Genomic DNA, 21,992 nt, shown 5'->3' with positions numbered 1-21,992 from the left:
TTGGTGGCCTGAGTGAAGATACTCCTCCATGCAGACCTTAAAGCAATAATAAAAACAAAATAAAAATGTAACACATCGCAACTTACCAATTCTTATATGTGGGGGCTGCATTAGAATTATTTTTAAGCATTTTCATCCATGATCTGGTCAGTGACCTTTAACAGAACAAGCTATCCAACAAAAGTGGCAGTTCATTTAACACTGATAGGGTTTTTTACAATAGTTAGGGTTTTTTTCTATTCATTTATGTAAAACCTTTATCCCAAAATTAACAAAATAGTGTGTTGTAACTGCTTAAAAATTGTTAGCCTTTAATGTGTTAGTTTAGATATGAGTCCATCTAAATCTGCCAGTACAAGTGCATCCAACACTGCTAAACCCTAGCACAGGAAGCGTGTTACTGGGTTTTTCACCAGGTGTTTAATCAGGTGAAAAAAATGGGAAAAGGCCTAAAAAATTAATGCAACCACCACATTTAGAAACTGGTAAGCTGCAATATAATAAAGTTATGTTTTGAGGTTTAAATATGGTTTAATCACAGGGGAAACTGCAGTCAGGAACAGTTGTAATGATGGTATGTTTTTTTTCTTATTGAGATAAATATCATTTTCTTTGAGTAACAGCCATCTTATTTATCACTTAAAAGGGCTTAAAGATGAACTAAAAGCATTTTTTAGTTTGGAGTAGAGTGGAGTGGGATTAGGACACTTGTCAGGTTCTGTTTGCTGTCCGCACCCTAGTTAGAGTGATTCACTCCTTATACTATATTTGTTCTGTTTAGTGTTATCATTCAAAGTGAAAGTAAAAGAAAGAAAATCACAAATTTTGAGTTGTTCCTGGAAGTGTAAAAGACAAGAAATCTTGCAATGGGGATGCTAGTTATGGTGACCCTGGTGACAATCAGGGATTTCCTTACTTTTGAGGGATTTTCTCTCACTTCCTGTTTTCCCTTCACTTCCTGTCCATAATCAAATCTCCCCAATGGGACACAGATGCCAAAAAAACTAATAGGTGCTATAACCCTCCCTTACTCTATCCAAATTGAAAAAGAAAAGTTTTGCCTTTATTCATTTACAATTCATCCTTTTTGATTCAGTCCTCTTTTTAGCATACACAGCTTGTATATACAAAGGGTTTGTCTTAGTAAACTATCTACTTTAAGAAGATTTTCACTGTTTTTGATCCCACCAATCATGACAATGGCAGCATTGTATCCTACATTGTGTGGTAGTCTTTTTTTTGTTCACAGCCCCCCACAATGAAAGGACTAGTTGGTTGTGTTTGGCCCTTCAGGCCAAATGTTTCCAGGCCTCCCCTGACCCATCAGGGTTGCCAGAGGCTTTTCTACAGAAAGAAAACACCTCCTGCTGTGCTCTATCAGATGCTGTGGTGCTGATTTACTAAAACAAAAAAGCTGTTCACTTTTCAAGGAAATTTTCCCTTATCCTAATGAATGAGTTGCTATTTTGACCTCCATCAACCAATCATGTGCCCACAAAATACTGTTTTATTTTCTTTGCATGTGATTGGATATTCATTGCAATTTTTTGTTTCATTAGTTTTTTTAGAGAAAAGTATAATATCATACAATACAATAGAATAATGAGTACACAGTGTCCCATCAAATAGTCAGGATAACAGCGTTTAAGGACCTAAGAACGGTTCTCGTATATACAAAGGTATAATACATATTACATAGGGTATTTACATCAGCAGCAGGATACTTTGTATATAACAGGAAACCAAATAGAGGAGCAGTAAAATAGTAAAACAACAGAGAATAACAAAGTATAAATAAAAATACCATTTTGAAACGGCAAGACACTAATGTCTTATAAAACACTAAGACAATTTTTTGGCTAGGCATTCTAGCTAGGTATGATAGAAAGAGAACGGGAAATATTTAACATATCAGCAGTTATTGATTTTTAATCTGAAGAATCCATAGATTCCATTGACGATCAAAAAGTCGCTTAGTACCTGTCAGAAACCATGAAACAGACTGAGACAGAAGTACAATCAAATCACACTTGTTTATTAATAAAAATAAAAAGGTAAATAGAAAAAGCGTAGTCAAGCATAGCCAGAGTCCTGTAGCCAGATCGGGTAGTCAGCCAGTCCAAAGTTCATTAACCAGATCGGGTAATCAGCCAGGCCGGAAGTCAGGGATCCAAGGAGAGCAACTACAAGCAGGATAAGAAGCCAGGTGGGATGTCAGCAAGCCAGTCTTGAAACAAAAAGCAGGAGATGGTTCCCTGTGATGTGACCAACGCGAAGGCAAATGAAAAAGTGAGCAGGAAGGCTTTAAATAGGCAGGTCAGACGAGCATCATCGGGAACAGCTGGTAACTGTGGAAAGAGAAGAGAGCTGGCAATTAGCCGACAGCTGAGCGGCCAGCCCAGAGGAGGAAGGGCTAAGCCAGCCCTGACAGTACCCTGTCTGTATGCTAGTAGATTTTCGAATGCAAAGTTGTGTTTCACCATATCAATCACTTCTGATACATTAGGTGCAAAGTTGGATTTCCATTTTCTAGTTATTAACATTCTAGCAGCTATGCCTATATTAAGGATTGCCAAAGCTGGAGAGGGTGAGGTGATGATCCCAGTGATTTTGGAAATTATGCAGAACACCCTGTTCCAGAAGCTGGTTAGGTGCTTACACGACCAAAAAATGTGCATACGCTATCCCACCATTCCACAGCCTCTCCGACAGAGTGGGGATTGTGTTGCAAGGAATTTAGAGATTCTATATGGAGTGAGGTACCATCTAAGGGCAAGTTTGTGGGAAAATTTCCAATGGTTAGCACATTTAGAGGCCTAGTAGATGAATTTGAAGGCTGAATGCCATTGGTAGATGGTGAAGGATTTTCCTAAGTCTGTTTGCCATTTTAAGTATGATGTGGACTTATAAAAAGTGAGTTTATTTTGCAGAAGGTTATAAAAAAGGGAGATTCCTTTGATAGAAGATGGTGCGTCTATAAAATATTGCCAACTTTGTTTATATGTATATATATATTTCGGATTTCGGGGGGGGGGGGGGGGTTGAGAGAATTCAGAAAATTAGAAATTTGAAGGTACACATAGTGATCTGTAGCCGAGACATGAAATTCGTTTTGGATCTGGATTTAAGGATGTTCTCTTTGCGTATGTGGTCAAGATTCGTAATTCCCTTCTTTTTCCATTTTTGAATGGACAGGTTAGGAATTAATATTTCCAAAACCTCTAGTGGGATAGGTACAGAAGTCCTCTGCGTCTGAGAGGGGTTCAAGGAAAAAAGGGTTCTCCATGCCCCCAGGGAAGCCTGGGTGGAGAGATATAACTGTTTTAATGATCTGGGTTTCCACGTATCGGCCAGTAGTAAGTTCTTAAGTGAAGATGTGGAGCAGCAAGATCACTCAACATCAACCCACACCTTGTCCGTTTCTATCAGGAACCAGCTTTTGAGTTGGGATAGATGAGTCGCTACCCAATAATCATGCAAATCTACCATGCCCATACCACCTGCATGTGTTTTACAAGTTGGGTGTGGGAACTGCGAGGTTTCATATTTTGCCACACAAATGTCTTCAGTATTTTATTAAGTGCCATTAAGTGTGTTCTTTTAATAGGTATAAGGTTCGTTCTAAAAAGATACAATATTCGACATAGCATGAACATTTAAAAAATGGCGTGACGTCCTGTCCAGGAAAGCTCACACTTTGACATTTTTTGGGCATCTTTTGATAATTTGTTAATAAGAAGGAAGTAGTTGATATATGCTATTTGCAAGACATCGGAGACCTAAGTAGGGGATTCCATCAGTACTCCAGGTATATGCATAGGAAGCTTGGAGTTTGTTGCGAAGAATTGGATCTATACCCAGGTCTAGTATTAAGGACTTAGTATAGTTAACTTTGTAATAAGATATTGCACTAAAGGTTGTAAGAATTTTGTGTGTTGTTGTTAAAGACATGTCTGGGTTTGTTAGAAAAATGATTATGTCATCTGCGAACAGATTTATGAAATGGGAGTCAGTCTGAAATTTGAAACCAGTGATTTGGGGGGCTGTTCTTATTGCTTCTGCTAGGGGTTCAATTAGTAAATTAAAGATAGATGGGGATAGAGGGCAGCCCTGCCTGGTTCCGTTTGAAATTGAAAAGGGGCGGGACAACATATTGGAGGTATACACTTTTGCAGAGGGTGTGGAATATAATGCCAATATAGCCGATAATATAGGTCCGGTAAATCCAAATTTCCAAGAGTATTATTCATATATTGTCAATGGAAACGGTCGAATGCCTTCTCCACATCCAAAGAGAGGAGCAGAGAATTCACTCGACCAGCCCCGGCATGTTGGACCACACCTAAGACTCTTCTTGTTGCATCAGACGCCTGGTGTCCAGTAATAAAGCCTGTTTGGTCTGGCTTGATAAGGTTTGGTAGAATAGGGGTTAACCTGTGGACTATCATTTTTGTGTATAATTTTAGGTCTTTGTTTAGTAATGAGATCGTTCTATAATTGCCCAGAGAGGTAGGGTCTTTTCCTGGTTTAGGTATTGTTACTTTGTAAGCCTGAAACATTTCTGAGGGACATGAGGCAGCAGCCATCGCAGCTGCATACACCACGGAGAGGTTTGGAGTAATGATTTCTTGGAATTGCTTATAATAATCATTCAACAGACCATCCAGTCCTGGAGATTTCCCTAGAGGAAGGAATGGATAGCTCTACTAATTTCTTGAGGAGTTATAGGTGCATTGAGAACTTGTAAATGATCGCTCATAAGAGTAGGAAGTTGAAGATGAACTAAAAATGATTCAATATCAGGGTCTTTTGGTTGTAGGGTGTCGGCGGCAACTTTTAAGTTATGGAGGGAGCTATAGTAGGATGCAAAAGCATCCGCAATTCCCTTTGGGTTGGTAATTTTTTGTTTAGAGTGTGAGTCTATTAGATATTTGATTTTGGATTAAAGTTTTTTTGCTTTAAATCTATTTTCCAATACTTTGCCTGCCTTGTTGCCTGAAAAATAGTGTGCTAATTTGAGGGCTTTAAGATGTTTATCATATTGTTCCACTAATAATAGTCGTAAGTTTGTGTGAAGTTTAGACAAGGTGATAGATGAGGAGTGGGTTGGGTTTATTTTGTTAATAGATTCTAGAACACATATATCTCCCAGTAGTTTGTCGAGCTGCAATGACCTCTGCCTCTTAATACGTCATCTGTATAAAAATATCTCTTATGAAGGTTTCATGAGTGCACCAAACAGTAACCGTATTAGAGACTGACTGGGAATTTAGTTGAAAAAATTCTTGAAGATGCTTATTAATATCAGAGACATTTTGGGCCCGAATTTAATAGTTGTGAATTAACTCTCCAAATATGCGCAGGATTGGGTGTGTGTTCCTCCATTATTGACATGGAACTGGGGCATGGTCTGACCATGTAATATTGTGAATATTGGAGGACACAGCCTGAAGAAGCACTTTGTCTACTAGGATCATATCAAATCTAGAGTATGAGTTGTGGCGCGCTGAGTGGAAGGTGAAGTCCTGTTCTTCAGCATGTTGGCATCTCCAAGCGTCATAAATACATTATCTTCCTTGTGGAGTAGCGGTTGAAGTGTTGAGGAAGGACGTTTAGGTTTTGATGACAAATTCAGAAGGGGGTCAGCAGCAAGGTTAAAGTCCCCTCATATCACTAGTGATCCCTGTCGGAGTTTTGATATTTTGCGAAATAGTTTTCTTGTGAAGTGAAGCTGGTGCATATTGGGAGCATAGGCACTTACATTCGTATAAGGTCTATTGTCTATATTGCATAGGAGGATTAGATATCTACCCTCTAGATCACAGATAGAGTCATTCAGAGAGAAGGCTACAGAGTTTTTAATCACAATGAGGACTTTCTTTCTTTTATGGGGTGTAGATGCAGTAAAGATGTCAGGGAATTTTTTGTGGCTTAAAGTAGGGGAGGCTGAAGCTTGAAAGTGAGTTTCTTGTATACAAATTAAGTCACTTCCTAGATTAATAGTTTCCTTCCAGAGAGATGCTCTTTTAGCAGGGTGATTTAGCCCTCGTACATTGAAAGAAGTCACTTTAAGGACAATGTAGGCAAAACATTTGAGATTCTTATATTACTTCTAGTCAGCAGAGCCACATCTACATAAGGAACGGTGTGGGCTTCTGTGGAATTAGCAGATGATATATCCATTTGTTGTCTTATTAAGTTCTCCTTTAGAACGCCAGGCCAAAAATCTTTAAGAGGTGGACAGAACAAAACAAAAACTAAAAAAACAGGGAAAAAGTAACAACCAATTAGTAAAAACATGGGTGATTCCAAGTGAAATCTGATTGCAGTTCTACTGCACACAGCTTGTAGAGGGAACAACATGGGGATAGTGTTCCATCTGACCAGGGTGGTCTTAATGTTATATCTGTCCAGAGGGGACCAAGTTGCATGCCTCTTTGTGCTTACGTTTGTAAGAGACAGTCTGCCAGTCCTCCTGAGTGTTTACTTTGGTAGGTGGTGACTGGGAAGTGGTTTCTTGCTCTGGAAGAATGTCCCGTGCACATAGCAGTGCCAGGCCATCATCTAGACCACAGAAGTGGTGTTGTTCTGAGTTATGGTGAGCTTTGTTGGATAGCCCCAGCGATAAATGATATTGTGGTTCCTGAGAGCTTTCCTAATTGTCAGGAGTTTTTTTTTGCAATGTATATTGGGAGAGACCTGCATATATTTGAAGGCGGGAAAATTGCTCAGGTAACTGGGCTTTTTTGCGGAAGCTGATGAGCTGATCTTTAACATGATAGAAATGCGCTCTCATTATTACATCTCTAGGGATGTCATCAGGGAGATAGGAGGGTTTCGGTAATCGGTGTATCCTACCATCTATCCCAACATCACTTCAGATCACATGCATATTGATTCAATTGAGCATTTTGCACAGATTCGGGGACACCTCTAAGCTTCAAGTTGTTCTGCCTTGAGCGGTCCTCGATATCTGTGACCTTGGCTTTGAGGTTTTCTAGTTGGTCATCTTGGTCCTTATGTGCATCTATTAGGGTGTTGTGGGAGGTTGCAAATTCAGCAATTTTATGCTCGATGTGATATACTTTCCCCCCTAGCTCCTGCACTTCAACTTTGAAGTTTGTCACACACTGCATCATATCTGCATTTAATGAGGCCCGCAGGGATACAAGCATGTCTTTTAGAGACAGGTTGATTGGTAGCAGGGAAGGAGCTCAACATGTCTGACAGCTCTTTGGTAGTATTAGCAGAGTTGCAGCTAAGGCTTACCTCTATAGGAGAAGAATCAGCAGACAGTCTGGGTTTGCACATAGCAGGGCTCTGTGTTGTTGGAGTTGATGCCGCTGGTAACCTGGGCTGAGAGGCTTTGGAGGCTCCCGCTGAAGCAGGACTCTGCACAGAGTGAGAAGATCCCCTAAGCTAATGAAAAATCCCCTTGTATAGTGAAAAGATTTTTCCCTTAGTAAATCAACCCCTGTGTCTGATTGATATTGTTAACACAGTTATCTAACAATGCAATTAACAGAGGTGTAAATGTGTGTGTGTGTGGAGGGGGGCAGTGGGTTTGAGAACAGGTTAACCACTTGCCGACCGCCGCATATACATTTACGTTGGCAGAATGGCACAGCTGGGCAAATGAGCGTACCTTTAAGATCACGTGTCTCACGGACTAGAGGTCCATAGGGATACCCGTGATCACCTCACAGAGCTGAAGAACGGGGAGATGCTAATGTAAACAAGTATCTCCCCATTCTGCCTAGTGACACTGTCACTGATCTTAGCTCCTTGTGAGCAGGAGCTATGATAAGTGATGTGTCACACATAGCCCCTCCCTCTAACAGTTAGAATCACTCCCTAGGACACACGTAACCCCTTCCTAACCAGCTAGTGGTTAGCCCCTTCACTGTCAGTGTCATTTTTACAGTAATCAGTGCAATTTTATAGCACTGATTGCTGTAAAAATGACAATGGTCCCAAAAATATGTCAAAATTGTCTGACGTGTCCGCCATAATGTCGCAGTCCCAATAAAAATCACAGATTACTGTCGTTACTAGTAAAAAAAAAAAAATAATAATAAAAATGCCATAAAATGAACCCCTATTCTGTAGACGCTATAACTTTTGTGCAATTTTTTTTTACTAAAAATATGTAGAAGAATATGTATTGGCCTAAACTGAGGGAAAAAAAATTATAAATTTTTTTGGGGATATTTTTTATAGTAAAAAAAAGTAAAAAAGAATGTGTTTTTTTCAAAATTGTCACTCTATTTTTGTTTATAGTGCAACAAATAAAAATTGCAGAAGTGATCAAATACCACCAAAAGAGAGCTCTATTTGTGGGAAAAAAGGACATCAATTTTGTCTGAGAGCCACGTCGCACAACCACGTAATTGTCAGTTAAAGTGACGCAGTGCCAAATCACAAAATGTGCTCTGGTCTTTGGCCAGCAAAATGGTCCGGGGCTTAAGTGGGTAAAAGAAGCTGAGAATGCCACCTGCTGGCTATCTGTCAAAATACAAAATATTCACATGCATATTTTAAAAAGTTATATAGAGCTGCAGTTGTACTATTCTTTTCAGCTTTCTCCTGTAAGCCCACAATAGGTTGCTGATGATTCATCCCAATGAGGTGAATCGGCAGATAGAGGATTGCAGAGCAGTAAGTCTGGGGGAGACAGCAATGGAGATAGGGTGGATATTGCAACAAGAGCTGTATTTATTATTTTAATTCTCACAGAGCAATGGATTTGTTTTAATCAAGATGGAGTTGTCTGGAACAAAGATTACATTTTATTTACTTTATTTAGGGAAAATATGTGCAAAAGGCATATAGAGAAACCCCAAAAAATACATGTTGACGCATAAAGAAATAAAATTGGACAAAAATACATGTCATCCCACCTGTGAAAAAGATTTAAAACTCTGTATGTTTTCATAGCTTGCAATGTAAATCTAGCATTAGAGTTCATTGGGAACTATTTTCAGTACATTGCCATTATAATTGTTATTCATCACAGTCACAGGCAGTGCATTTACTAACTTTCAGTTCTCATTGACACAGGGTTAGTGCCAAGAGAATCAATGGCCATTTATTACAAGCTAATCTGTGATACCATAGTATTATACTATATGCTCAACCAACTGTACATTCACCTTAAATGACCACGGGAGCAGTCCCTAAAAAGAAAAAGCTCTGTTTTATTCCTCATAATGCTACAACTACTGTTTCCCCTGTACCACACCAATGACATCAAGTCAATTAGTAAAATATTCTTAGCAAAGGCTTTAACAAAACACACTCTGTCTCATCTTTCCTTTACTCGTATTAATCTGCAAAAAGCAAAGAAAGTCTGACCTTTTTAAAGTTCTAGTCATTCTAGTTGAAGCTTACATGGGACTAAAGACCTTTCTGCTCCATGTTACACTGCTGGGACAATCACCAAGAGCCAGCACTGCCACAGAGTCACATGCTCCTCATTTTCCAGCAGTATTGCTTGGCTCCTTTGCTCCCAGTTGATTAAAAAGAGTGGCGTGAGTTCAAGCTAAAATTTGACTTTATGCTACTGGAGAGGGGGGCATTTAAGCACATTTGTTACATCGTCCTGTATAAGCCTCTCCCGTGACTTCTATTTTCAGGAATGTTACTTTCCTGGCTGTTGAGCTATTGTAGTCAGACACAGATAGGCAACAAGAGAACAAAATTCATTGTGCTTCTCCTAATATATAGAAAAAGGAGCAAATAGCTAAAATTGATATATACATCCAACCATAAAGTTACATATAAAGAAGCTTTCCCTCAAAGGGCACCTAAATAAATGGGTGTAGGATTCACAAAACATGCACTAGTAGAAATATTTAGCATAAAGGGTTAATAATAATTTCACAGTCCAAATTAAATTAATCTGCAGTCTCTCTCCCATGCGCACCTACATCTGTAAATTAATGTTTGAGGGAAACCGGCTGTTTAAAAGGGCACAATATAATGCTTACCACGTTTTTAGAACTCATATACAAGAAGATCAAGTAATGCATAGGCAGCAGAAATGTCCTGGAGCATAATCAAGCACTCAGAAGTATTATTAGGAATCCAGTAATGGCAGTCCTTTTACTTAACTCATGATAGGTGTACTTTCAAGAAAATGAATGGGGAGAGTATGATTCTCTTCTAATAGCTCTTGTTCCTAGGCCATCCTTGATAAAGAGATGTCCCCCAGGGTCCATAAGGTCCATGAGAGATTGATTCAATCTGGTAGTGGCCACTAAAAAATAGAAAGATATATTTTAGACTGACTCCTCAAGTGATATCCATAATGCCACTCTGAATAACATTTGTGCTCTTTTCTCCAGGGATGTAATGAGCCTAGGGATCACCTCTTTGGACCACCAGAAGACCATACTTAGTGGCATTCAGACCTTACGTGCGCAAGTTATACAAATGCATGGACGAGGGGTGCAAGTGTGACATAAGGACACCAAGCTAGTTCCAGGACGCAGAAATCCAAGGGGTGAGCTGTACAGCCCCCTAATCTGGCCAAGAAAAAAGAGCAGAAACAGAAAGAAAAAACCTACCGAGGTGGAAAATGTAACTTGGATCGATTTGGAGTCAACATTTCTCCTAACTCCCTGAAAGCATTTGTTGTGTTGGCTAGTATGGCTGATATTCTACTATGTTCAGTGTCATAAGGAAATTTTCTTATCATGGAAAGATGGAATACCTGACAGTGTATTGACAATGACAGCCACAATTGGCAAAACTGGACAGATTTTAGTAGTCTTTTATCAGGGCCATGTGTCTGTATGAAACATAGGCATACAGGGTGAGCTGGAAAAGTGTGCACTCATTTTTTACATGGGGTATATTGTTGTAATATTGTGGTGCCAACTACTCCATTAACTATAAGTACTTAAGTATTTTTCTAACAGCAACTGTGTTGTACTGACTCCCATAAATAGCTTTTATTTTTACAGAATGTAAAAAAAAGACTTTTTATACCACATCAAGTGTCCAAGTGATATGTGTTTGGTGCAGAAAGTGCTAGTCTTTTTCTTTTCTCCTCCTTACTTAGCACTTTTTACTTGGCGGCATTAAATGATGGCATCTCTCTCTCGTGGGGCAAATGCGATACAGCCGAAGTGGTGCAATTTGTCTTCTAGCTGAAGTTCAAAGAGAGCAATCGCTTACTTTGCAAAGGTTTGTCTGACAGATTTTAGCAGTGGGGAGGTGAAATGGCAAACTAAATGGATAGAAAGAAAACAACAACAAAGCAGTTGTAAGCCTTTTTTACAGACTCCATTTTAAATATTAAAACATACAAAAGTCATGGGTAAATTATATTATTGCACCTTTTGGAAAAGAGTGTGCCAGCCTAATGGAATAACAGACAGGGTATGTTTAATAGCATCTAACTCATAATGGGTTATTACATAACATAATACTACATACACTTGTTTTGTAAAGAGTTAGGCTATTTGTTTTTATCTACAATGCAATCAATTTCCTGATAACTTCATATACCGTAGCTGTTCAGCATACATATTGCCCAAAGCAGCTCCAACAAGGTTTTTTCTATTTCTACCTATTAATGATAATGGTTGTGTCATCTAGGGTCATGGTCTCTTTTCCTGTTCTTGCCAATAACTCAATTTAATTTGCAGCATGTCTTTTTTTTTTTAACCTATCTGCTTTTATGTTCAGGAATAGTAACGGGTTGACTGGCCACCACTTCTCACAGCCATTTGAAGCTCACTTGATGGAATATAATTGTGAGTGAAGGGTACCTAACAATAGTATAAAATGAAAAGTGATTAATGTTACTTAAGAGAAAATCAAGCTTGCAGTATTTTAACATAGTCTTTATATATCCAGCTCACTTAACACTTTAAAAATATCTCAAGTTCCTTTAAGACAAATATCAAACCTATAATAAGTTGTAGGCCAAATTTAGGAAGACAGTTCAGCACCAAGGACGTATGAAACAGTAAAAATGTAACATTACTTTAGACATTAATACACCAGTTTTAAAAAAAAAAAAGATATTTAGTAACAAACTTTTGTATTATATGACTCCAACCTAAAATCTAGTTTAAATGAATCATTACAAGTATTTAACTTAAAAATGTATACAAATATATCTTTCAAGCTGAACTCTAATCAGGTAAAACAATTCCATGCAGTAAATCCCCTCCTCCCATGCCCTTTTCCCCACACTTCACAGGTTGGTTGCTTATTTTGTCTAGGGGGTAATAACTAAGGTGAAGTACTTACCTTATTACTAGCTCCCTTGGCAACCAGTGCTCCCATCTGGTGTCTGATGATCCCAGTATATGTGTGGGCCATTGGCATCCTCATGTATAATCCAGGCCTGCTACAAAACTTAATTTTTGCAGCTGACTGGAATTTACTAGGTAAGAACATTTTCTCACAAATTGTCATCCCTTGTCCCCCAAATCGCTATACTTACCTAAGCCATGGCATTGTTTTTATCAAATTTCTACCATCTTCCTGATCTGACATTCAATTTTGTGTATTTATCAGAGACGTCAATGACTAAATGTTTGTTCTTGTATCTTCAGGTGTGCATACGGTAGCTGCCACTGGGTCTTGATTTCCTTGGCATGGGGAAATAAAGTACCCAAAGTTGCTAAGAACTCCCAAAACACTTAGAGTGAGCCAGGAGCTATGGCAGATGGAATTAAAAATGCTCCTGCACTACCAAAAAGCAACAAACTCGTTAAAAATTTAACTAAAGAAAAAAAAAAAAAATATATATATATATATATATATATATATATATATATATATATATATATATATATATATATATATATGAAACAACACTACTTGACTGCTGCCAACATCTTATGTGTTCCCTCACATTTATATAGATCACAAATCAGACAAACTGGCATGCCACATATGCTTATCTCTACGTGCCATAAACGCAAAGTGATCTGAACAAATAACCAAATGTGTATATATATATAAATATATATATAAATATATATATATATATATATATATATATATATATATATATATATATATATATATATATATATATATATATATATATATATATATATATATATATATACATTGTAAGGGATTAGCTCAGTCTCAGGATGTGCAGGACTCCCTGGATGGGTAACAGCACAGTGAAATAGGCACAGACAGACAGCAAGATCTTTGTGAAAGCAAAAACTGTGGTTCATTGAAACATCTGTGGTTACAAAGTGCAGGTATTAAAACAGGTAAAATAATACAAAACAGAAAATAAACCCTTGCCACTTTGGGCATCTAATGACACCAACACAAGAACCTAACTACTTGTTCTGCCACAGCCTACCGCAGCCCAGACACTTGGCAGTCACACATAAATAAACAAAGGCTTTTAGCCACACAGACTTAAGCCTCATACACACAATCTGTTTTTTCAGCAGGGAATTTTGTGATGACAGACTGTTTACCTAAAATCCAACCGTTAGTACACTCCATCAGACAATTGTTGTCCAGCTTTCGGCCAACAATTGTTGGTGAGCAGGCTAGTAAATTTTCAGCGGAGAATGGTCTGTTGTCAGCTTTTCATATCGTGTGTACACAAGTCTGTCACACAAAAGAAGTACAAACACGCATGCTCGGAATCAATGCTCACCAAACACGACATTAGCAGAAGGTGCCCAAAGGGTGGTGGTGTTCAAGAGCTGAAATTCTAATAGGCTCACTACACAGCACAAACACAAAAGCAATCAGTGTACAGCATGAACCTGGGACAAATATATCTCCCATCCTGGACACAACCCATGGATTTTCCTGCCATCTTGTCACAAATAGATAGATAGATAGATAGATAGATAGATAGATAGATAGATAGATAGATCTAGATATACAGTATCTCACAAAAAGTGAGTACTCACATTTTTGTAAATATTTTATTATATCTTTTCATGTGACAACACTGAAGAAATTACACTTTGCTACAATGTAAAGTAGTGAGTGTACAGCTTGTGTAACAGTGTACATTTGTCGTCCCCTAAAAAAAACTCAAGACACAGCCATGAATATCTAAACCACTGACAACAAAAGTGAGTACATCCCTAAGTGAAAATGTCCAAACTGGGCACAAAGTGTCAATATTTTGGGTGGCCACCATTATTTTCCAACACTGCCTTAACCCACGTGGGCATGGAGTTCACCAGTGCTTCACATGTTGCTACTGGAGTCCTCTTCCACTCCTCCATGATAACATCACTGAGCTAGTGGATGTTAGAGACGCTGCAGTCCTCCATTTTCTGTTTGAGAATGCCTGACAGATGCTCAATAGGGTTTAGGTCTGGAGATATGCCAGTCCATCACCTTTACCTTCAGCTTCTTTAGCAAGACAGTGGTCTTCTTGGAGGTGCGTTTGGGATCCTTATCATGTTGGGATACTGCCCTGTGACCCAATCTCTGAAGGGAGGGGATCATGCTCTGCTTCAGTATGTCACTGTACAGTTGACATTTATGGTTCCCTCAATGAACTGCAGCTCCCTAGTGCCAGCAGGACTCATGCAGCCCCAGACCATGACACTCCCACCACCATGCTTGACTGTAGGCAAGACACACTTGTCTTTGTACTCCTCATCTTGTTGCTGCCACACACGCTTGACACCATCTGAACCAAATAAGTTTATCTTGTTCTCATCAGACCACAGGACATGGTTCCAGTAATCCACGTTCTTAGTCTGCTTGTCTTCTGCAAACTTTTTGGGGGCTTTCTAGTGCATTATCTTTAGAAGAGGCTTCCTTCTTGGACAACAGTCAATTTGATGCAGTGTGCAGCATATGGTCTGTGCACTGACAGGCTGACCACCCCACCCCTTCAACCTCTGTAGCAATCACTCATATGTATATTTCCCAAAGAGAACCTCTGGATATGATGCTAAGCACATGCACTCAACTTCTTTGGTTGACCATGGCGAGGGCTGTTCTGAGTGGAACCTGTCCTGTTAAACCACTCTATGTTCTTGGCCACTGTGCTGCAGGTCAGTTTCAGGGACTTGGCAATCTTCCTATAGCCTAGGCCATTTTTATATAGAGCAACAATTCTTTTTTTTTTCAGATCCTCAGAGAGTTCTTTGCCAGGAGGTGCCATGTTAAACTTCCAATGACCAGTTTGAGAGGGTGAGAGTGATAACACCAAATTTAACACACCCGCTCCCCATTCACATCTGTGACCTTGTAAAACTAACGAGTCACATGACACTGGGGGGAGTGACTATTTGGGCCCAATTTGGATATTTTCACTTAGGAGTGTACTCACGTTTTTTGCTAGGGCTGTATGTTAAGTTATTTTGAGGGGACAGCAAATTTACACTGTTATTCAAGCTGTACACTTACCGTATATACTCGAGTATAAGCCGAGATTTTCAGCCTCTTTTTTGAGGCTGAAAGTGCCCCCCTCGGCTTATACTCGAGTCACCGCTGTCTGACTGCCCGAACAGCGTGTCGAGCAGACAGACAGCGGCCATTCTACCTTTCAAAAGCCGCGCCTCCGCCTCCGCCTCCGCCTGTGATAGGCGGAACACTCAATTTCCCAGCAGTCAGTGTTCCGCCTATCACGGACATCGGCTCATCCTCGGATGAGCCGATGTCCGTGATAGGCGGAACACTGACTGCTGGGAAATTGAGTGTTCCGCCTATCACAGGCGGAGGCGGAGGCGCGGCTTTTGAACAGGGGAATGGCCGCCAGGGCGCCGACGAAGAGCGGCGATCCTGGCATGGGACGACACGGAGGCTCGGGACGGGACGACACGGAGGCTCGGGACGGGACGACACGGAGGCTCGGGACGGGACGACACGGAGGCTCGGGACGGGACGACACGGAGGCTCGGGACGGGACCGGACGGAGGCTTGGGACACAGGTAGGCTGGACACACAAGGCTGCACGGACACACACACACACACACACACACACACACACACACACACACACACACACACACGGATGGATGGACACACACACACACACAGGGATGGATGGATGGATGGACACACACACACACACAGGGATGGATGGATGGATGGACACACACACACACACACACACAGGGATGGATGGATGGATGGACGCACACACACACAGGGATGGATGGATGGACACACACACAGGGATGGATGGATGGACACACACACAGGGATGGATGGATGGACACACACACAGGGATGGACGGACACACAGGGATGGACGGACACAGAGGGATGGACGGACACACACAGGGATGGACAGGCATATCTCACCCTCGGCTTATACACGAGTCAATAGGTTTCCCAGTTTTTTGGGGGTAAATTGGGGGCCTCGGCTTATACTCGGGTCGGCCTATACTCGAGTATATACGGTATTACTTTACATTGTAGAAAAGTGTAATTTCTTCAGTGTTGTCACATGAAAAGATATAATAAAATATTTACAACAATATGAGGGGTGTACTCACTTTTGTGAGATACTGTATATATCTATATATATAGAGATATATATTTCTATACATATATAGATAGATATAGATATCTATCTATATATATTCACAATAACAAGACACAAAATGCATTAAATCATTCTGTATGTAAAAAAGTCTCTGTGTTTCCTTTCTTTCATCTTCTCTTTAACACAATGTGATACATTTCCATATATTGCCTTATGTGTAAATGTGTAAAGTATTATAAGTAGCACCCAAAAATCCAGTGCTGCAAAATACGCTCACACCACTCATGTCACCACTGTGCTCACAATGCTCTAACCTCTTCTGTATAACCCACATATATAGTAAGGTAATATAGAATTTATTATGCATTCACAGGAACTTCTTTATCACACTTACACACTTACATTAATAAAAACATAGACCAGGATGTCATAAAAACACATGTAAATACCACTGTTTTGAACATCACTTTTAGGCTACATTTGATGTCACCCAAGCTCCGCCCTACGTGTTACATCACTTGACTTTATGGTGGGGGGGAGGTTCAGCAAATACAGTTCCCATCGATTTCCATTACTGGCAGTGATATGTTTTAGTCTTCCATAGAGAATATATTATGGCCGCCATTTTGTTGAGGACCAACTGATACAAAATATGTATGCAAATCCTCTGGTGGCCATTTTATTTGTGTAAATACCTATATTCAAACTAGCAGCCACATTAAAGCGGCCATTTTGCTGGGGATCAATTAATACAGAGTCTATATGTAAATCCTGATACTTATACGCATTACCACATAAGGCACTATATATGGAAGTGTAACACATGGAGTGAAGGCGAAGATAATACAGAGAAATTTTTGCATGCAGATTGATTTATTGCATTTTGTGGTTTGTTATTACGAATAAATATATATATATATATATATATATATATATATATATATATATATATATATATATATATATATATATATATGTGTATTCATATCACTTGGAGAACTTGGAGAAAATATAAGAGTGTATGGTTTATAGAGATAAGCACATGATATATATATTGTAGCGGCAATTTGTCTAATTTGTGAGCGATGGCAGATGGCTATCACTTCTGGAGTTTATGAGGGATGAAAGAAAATAGCAGGTGGCTCCACCCACCATATTTTAAATTTAAAACTAACATATTACTTTAAATGTACACATGTCATATGACATTTATAGGCTACCACATATCTCAGAACACACCCTTTGTAGTCATCTCTTTACATACTAATGGAAAAAGGCTACTGACAATGGTTTTCTTCCTAAAGACCATATTTGCTTAGGATGTAAGCATTTATGTTATATTTTGGTTACATACAGGCTACATATTGTAGGTTGATGATTGGATCAGCTAACTGTGATATGTTTGTCTGTTTTCTCCCAGTTTTTGACAAACTTTAAACTTCCACGTGTGTAAAGTAGTTATGTAAATGATTAGAGAAATATGAATACATTATGATGATGTTACTATAGCGATGTACTGTAAATTACCTTCACTTATAATGTGGAAATTCCAGATTTCTAACAACACAGTGAAATTATCTAGGAAGATTTCTGGTGACTCTTTTACTATCCATTGATATTAAAATACTAAAATTTTTTGCTTGCAATGATGGCATTGTGCCACCAGGTCCTTCAGTGCCTGATGAAATGCATTTCTTAATAACAAAGGTTCCACCAACAATGGTTACCACCTCTGTCTTTATTCAGGCAGTGTTCATTAGCAGACCATTCCTATGCATCTGACAGACCATATAGATATCCAAATAATTTTTTTCTGCTAAACTCCCTTTTTAGAAAAGCAGCTTTGTAATTGAAGCCTGTCCTTACAATGTTTTTACTGAAGCGAAGCTCCTAGCAAGAAAATCTCATTTAGGGTTTAATTATTTTTAACAGCACCTTTTATGCTGCCAGCAAAAAGTCAAATGATAGAGTGTTTTGGGTTATTAAACTTAACATTAAAAGTACATTATATTTCTTTTTGTCGTGCTAATGCAGTTGTTAGAATCAGAAAAAGTGATGGAACTTTTGAAACTGGTGTTATCATAATGAGGACCATAATTAACCACCATTCATCTTCTGTTAGTATGGTGTGGTTGCAACTTTATTATCAGTGTCAAGCGACAGAAATCAGAGATAATGAGGCAGCAGGCAAAATGTAGATATGCTGCATTTAAACAGCCAAAATCACATATATGTCTGTAGAAAGAAAATGTTACATCACATACCAGTGTTTTTGCTGACTGGTAAACCAGGAGATATATGTAGAAGATCAAACGTCCAGTGAGACTGTATCAATGTGCTGCTAATTTGATGACTGTCAGTGAGCGATTGAATCTGTCAGTGGCAAGGAATTTACTTGTTCATGTAGTCCTATCTATTACTGATAAAGTACATATATTTGGAAAATGACACTCACATAAACGTGCCTATACATTTAAAGGGTAAGTTTCTATTTGGCATTTTACTTCTCCGTACATAAAAGTTCCTTAACAGAGTTTTCATGGTCATTGCAGCTTTTACTTTTCTCGTATAACATTATGAACAAGCTTCAGCTACTAAATGCTCTTTTATTACTAGCCAGTGGAGAGAAGTTGTCTATATTACCTGAGCTAAAGCTAAACTAGTGAAGCACTAGTTATCATGGAAGAAATATGCACACTTACACTCCTAAACATTACAACATGCCAGTAGGTGACTAGGCCCTTCATTTTAGTTACCTTTAACGGATTTCAGGCTACTACAGCTGGTTTATTTATTCTTAGAGTAATCAATACAAACTTGCATATGCATATAGCTCTTATATGTTGTATATTCATAAACAAACCTGCACTGTTTTTCAAATGTCCCAGACAATGTTTTAGTTCTTCCAAACATCTAATTTTTTTTTTGCCCAAAAGAGTTTCTAACATCTGTATTTCCCATTGTAATTAATTGTTATATTTAGCTTTGTTATCAGTAGTAAAATTCTTACCTAAAGTGTATTTCCTCCAAGCAGGGATCTTCCTGTATTGTCCTAAAATACAGCTAGAACAGCAAACATAAAAATCTATTAATATGCCTACAGGTGCCCATTACCACGCTTCTATAACATTACAAAAGAGCTTGAAGTATTGGCATTCAAGACACTGTTTAAACCTGCTTTATATGCATTCAGGAAAAGTAATCAGCATTTACCTTAGGGAGAGATGCTAACCTTACAAAAGCATGTTTGCTCAAGTGCTTTATTTCCTTCTCAAATTTGCATACCAAATTAATAAAAAGAACCCCCGTTTTCTACCCTGTTGACATTTGAATTTATGATAAGTATTGAGAAACCCAGTGCATACATATCACTTTACTCATGTCTCACGACAAAGTACACTTTGCTCGATAAGATTGGAATGGAAATAAAATATCAGTTACAGCTGATGTAATTTTTTTCTGCACAGACAATTTTATATGAGTTAATATGAAACTTAAGCTCTAAAAACATGATCTTTTTTCCAAGTCCGTCTGAATTAAAATTACAGGTGTTTTATTCATTAAAGCCATTGCCATAACAATGCTTTTTTGAGGATTTTGGCTTCAGCATTATGGTATATAGCAATGCAGATTAGCAGATGAGCTTTCAATACTTGGAGTACACCCTGAAATTTTATCTATAACTCCCTAGGACCTTCATTTTAAATTGTAAAATTATTATTACAGCTGTGATGTGCTGGCCATTGTGTTCTGTTAACTATGGAAGCTGTGCCCCCCCCCCCCCCCACTCACACACAATACACACGTTTCCAGCTTGACTCTTTTTATTGGAGCAGATGACAGAGAAGAAGGATAAGACCGAGGAATTATTAATACAGTAGAGGAACCAGAGAACCCAGCACTGCCTGCTTCCCTATACTGCGTGCTTTAACAAAGATAGATTTACATATCCATATACAGAGAGAGCAGAAGACATGTATGTCTGCAGAATGATGGTCTGTGGGTGTTACTACATTATTGCTCATTGGTCCTAAAACCTTCCTAATAGAGACTACTATATTTATAAACTCAGAATTCTGACTTTGAATCTCAGAATTCTGACTTTTAATCTCTAAATTCTGACTTTCAAAGTCAGAATTCTGACTTTCAAAGTCAGAATTCTGACTTTGAATCTCAGAATTCTGACTTTCAAACTCAGAATTTTGTAAAAAAAAAAAAATGAAACTCAGAATTCTGTAAAAAAAAAAAAAATATATATATATATATATATATATATATATATTTTTTTTTTAAATCATAATTCTATATATTTTTTCATTTATGATGGCCCCAGGGCTCTTCCATACTGTCCTTATCCAACACACAAGCTGATATGAGTCAACATATGGGTTCAGCTTATACCCACATATACCTACATATTATACCCACATCTTTGAGATCTAAAAGTGCAAGAATTAGGTCATCTGTAAATGAAAATCCAGTAGTGGATGTCTGGATTCTGTGTGGTTGGTTACACATATTTTGCATGTTTACTATTACATAAAAAGCCCCTTATCAGTGACTTCAAACATTCCAAACCATCTTATTCTTCAGATATTGTTCATAACTACTGCTCTTCAGACAGCTCGCCGTCTTCAATCCCAGACATCACTACTATATAAATATCTACTTTCATAGGGCTTCCACAGAAGTTCAAATAATTATTTTTAAAGAAAAACAAAAGAAAAAAATTATCTGACACTTATACAGCTAACATTTAACAAACAATTTTTATTCCAAAAAAAAAAAAATTATAAAGATATGGAACACAGGTTAAAAACAATATTGTAGCTATTCTTTGTATCATCTCAACAGCCAACTGGATAGACACAGATGATAATAACTCATACCATCATGAGAATTGTTTCAGATTAACTTTAAAAAGTTATCATATTTTCCATGAAGTGAAAAAAGATTGAGAGCTCTCAAGAATTCCGTAACATCCTTTCATATTAAGTTCTAGAAACTTTGTATTACTGATCCTACTTAATGACCTAATGGGAGACATTCACAGAATTATTTAAATGACTACAAAGTTATTCATTAGCAACAAACCTCTTGACAAACTGCTACGCCTTAAATTTTAATTAATAAGCAATAATTAATGTTTCATTTGGACACTGCAATGGGGTCTCTGATGTATAATCTGATTTTTTTTCCTGCATTCCCTTTTCTAAGTTAGTCTCAGACACGCATTCTAACAGAGAAGAAACTAAGGAGGCTTCCTGAGCATTATACCAATTCCAATAAATTTATAGATATGCTAATGTAAATGTTGGCCTTTTAGCAAAGAGGGTTAAAAGATTCAAGAAGATGTGTATTTCCCTAGAGAACATGCGGATAATCTGACACTCTGGTAAAAAGTATTTCCTAATAATTTAAAACATAAAGAAACGCAATTACATCAGGATTAGATGTGGAGATTTTAATATATTAGAATAAGCATAATACATTCTATGCCAGCTTACCGTTATTTGCATATGGCTGTATGTGT

The 21,992-nt window shown here is 38.3% G+C and overlaps 1 protein-coding gene and 1 long non-coding RNA gene across 2 annotated transcripts in view; one reads left to right on the top strand and one right to left on the bottom strand.

Annotated features, from left to right (window-relative positions):
• The window catches only part of EPHA10 (EPH receptor A10), a 943,825-nt gene extending 931,091 nt beyond the window's left edge, over positions 1–12,734 (top strand). Inside the window, exon 17 of the mRNA XM_077481808.1 lies at positions 10,347–12,734. Within this exon, the coding sequence (XP_077337934.1) occupies positions 10,347–10,461 (115 nt within the window). The 3' untranslated portion in view covers positions 10,462–12,734. The remainder of the gene's footprint in view (positions 1–10,346) is intronic.
• LOC143982794 (uncharacterized) lies at positions 8,698–19,653 on the bottom strand. Its single transcript, XR_013274511.1, has 2 exons — positions 19,470–19,653; positions 8,698–10,258 (listed from the first exon to the last, which is right to left on the bottom strand). It is a non-coding gene; the product is annotated as an uncharacterized LOC143982794 (long non-coding RNA).
• Between the last annotated feature and the right edge of the window lie 2,339 nt (positions 19,654–21,992).

Source organism: Lithobates pipiens, unplaced genomic scaffold, assembly GCF_037356315.1.
Source record: "Lithobates pipiens isolate NorthernLeopardFrog02 unplaced genomic scaffold, aLitPip1_a1.2 Scaffold_16, whole genome shotgun sequence".
NCBI classification, from domain to species: domain Eukaryota; kingdom Metazoa; phylum Chordata; class Amphibia; order Anura; family Ranidae; genus Lithobates; species Lithobates pipiens.
This window is presented reverse-complemented; position numbering and strand designations above follow the sequence as displayed.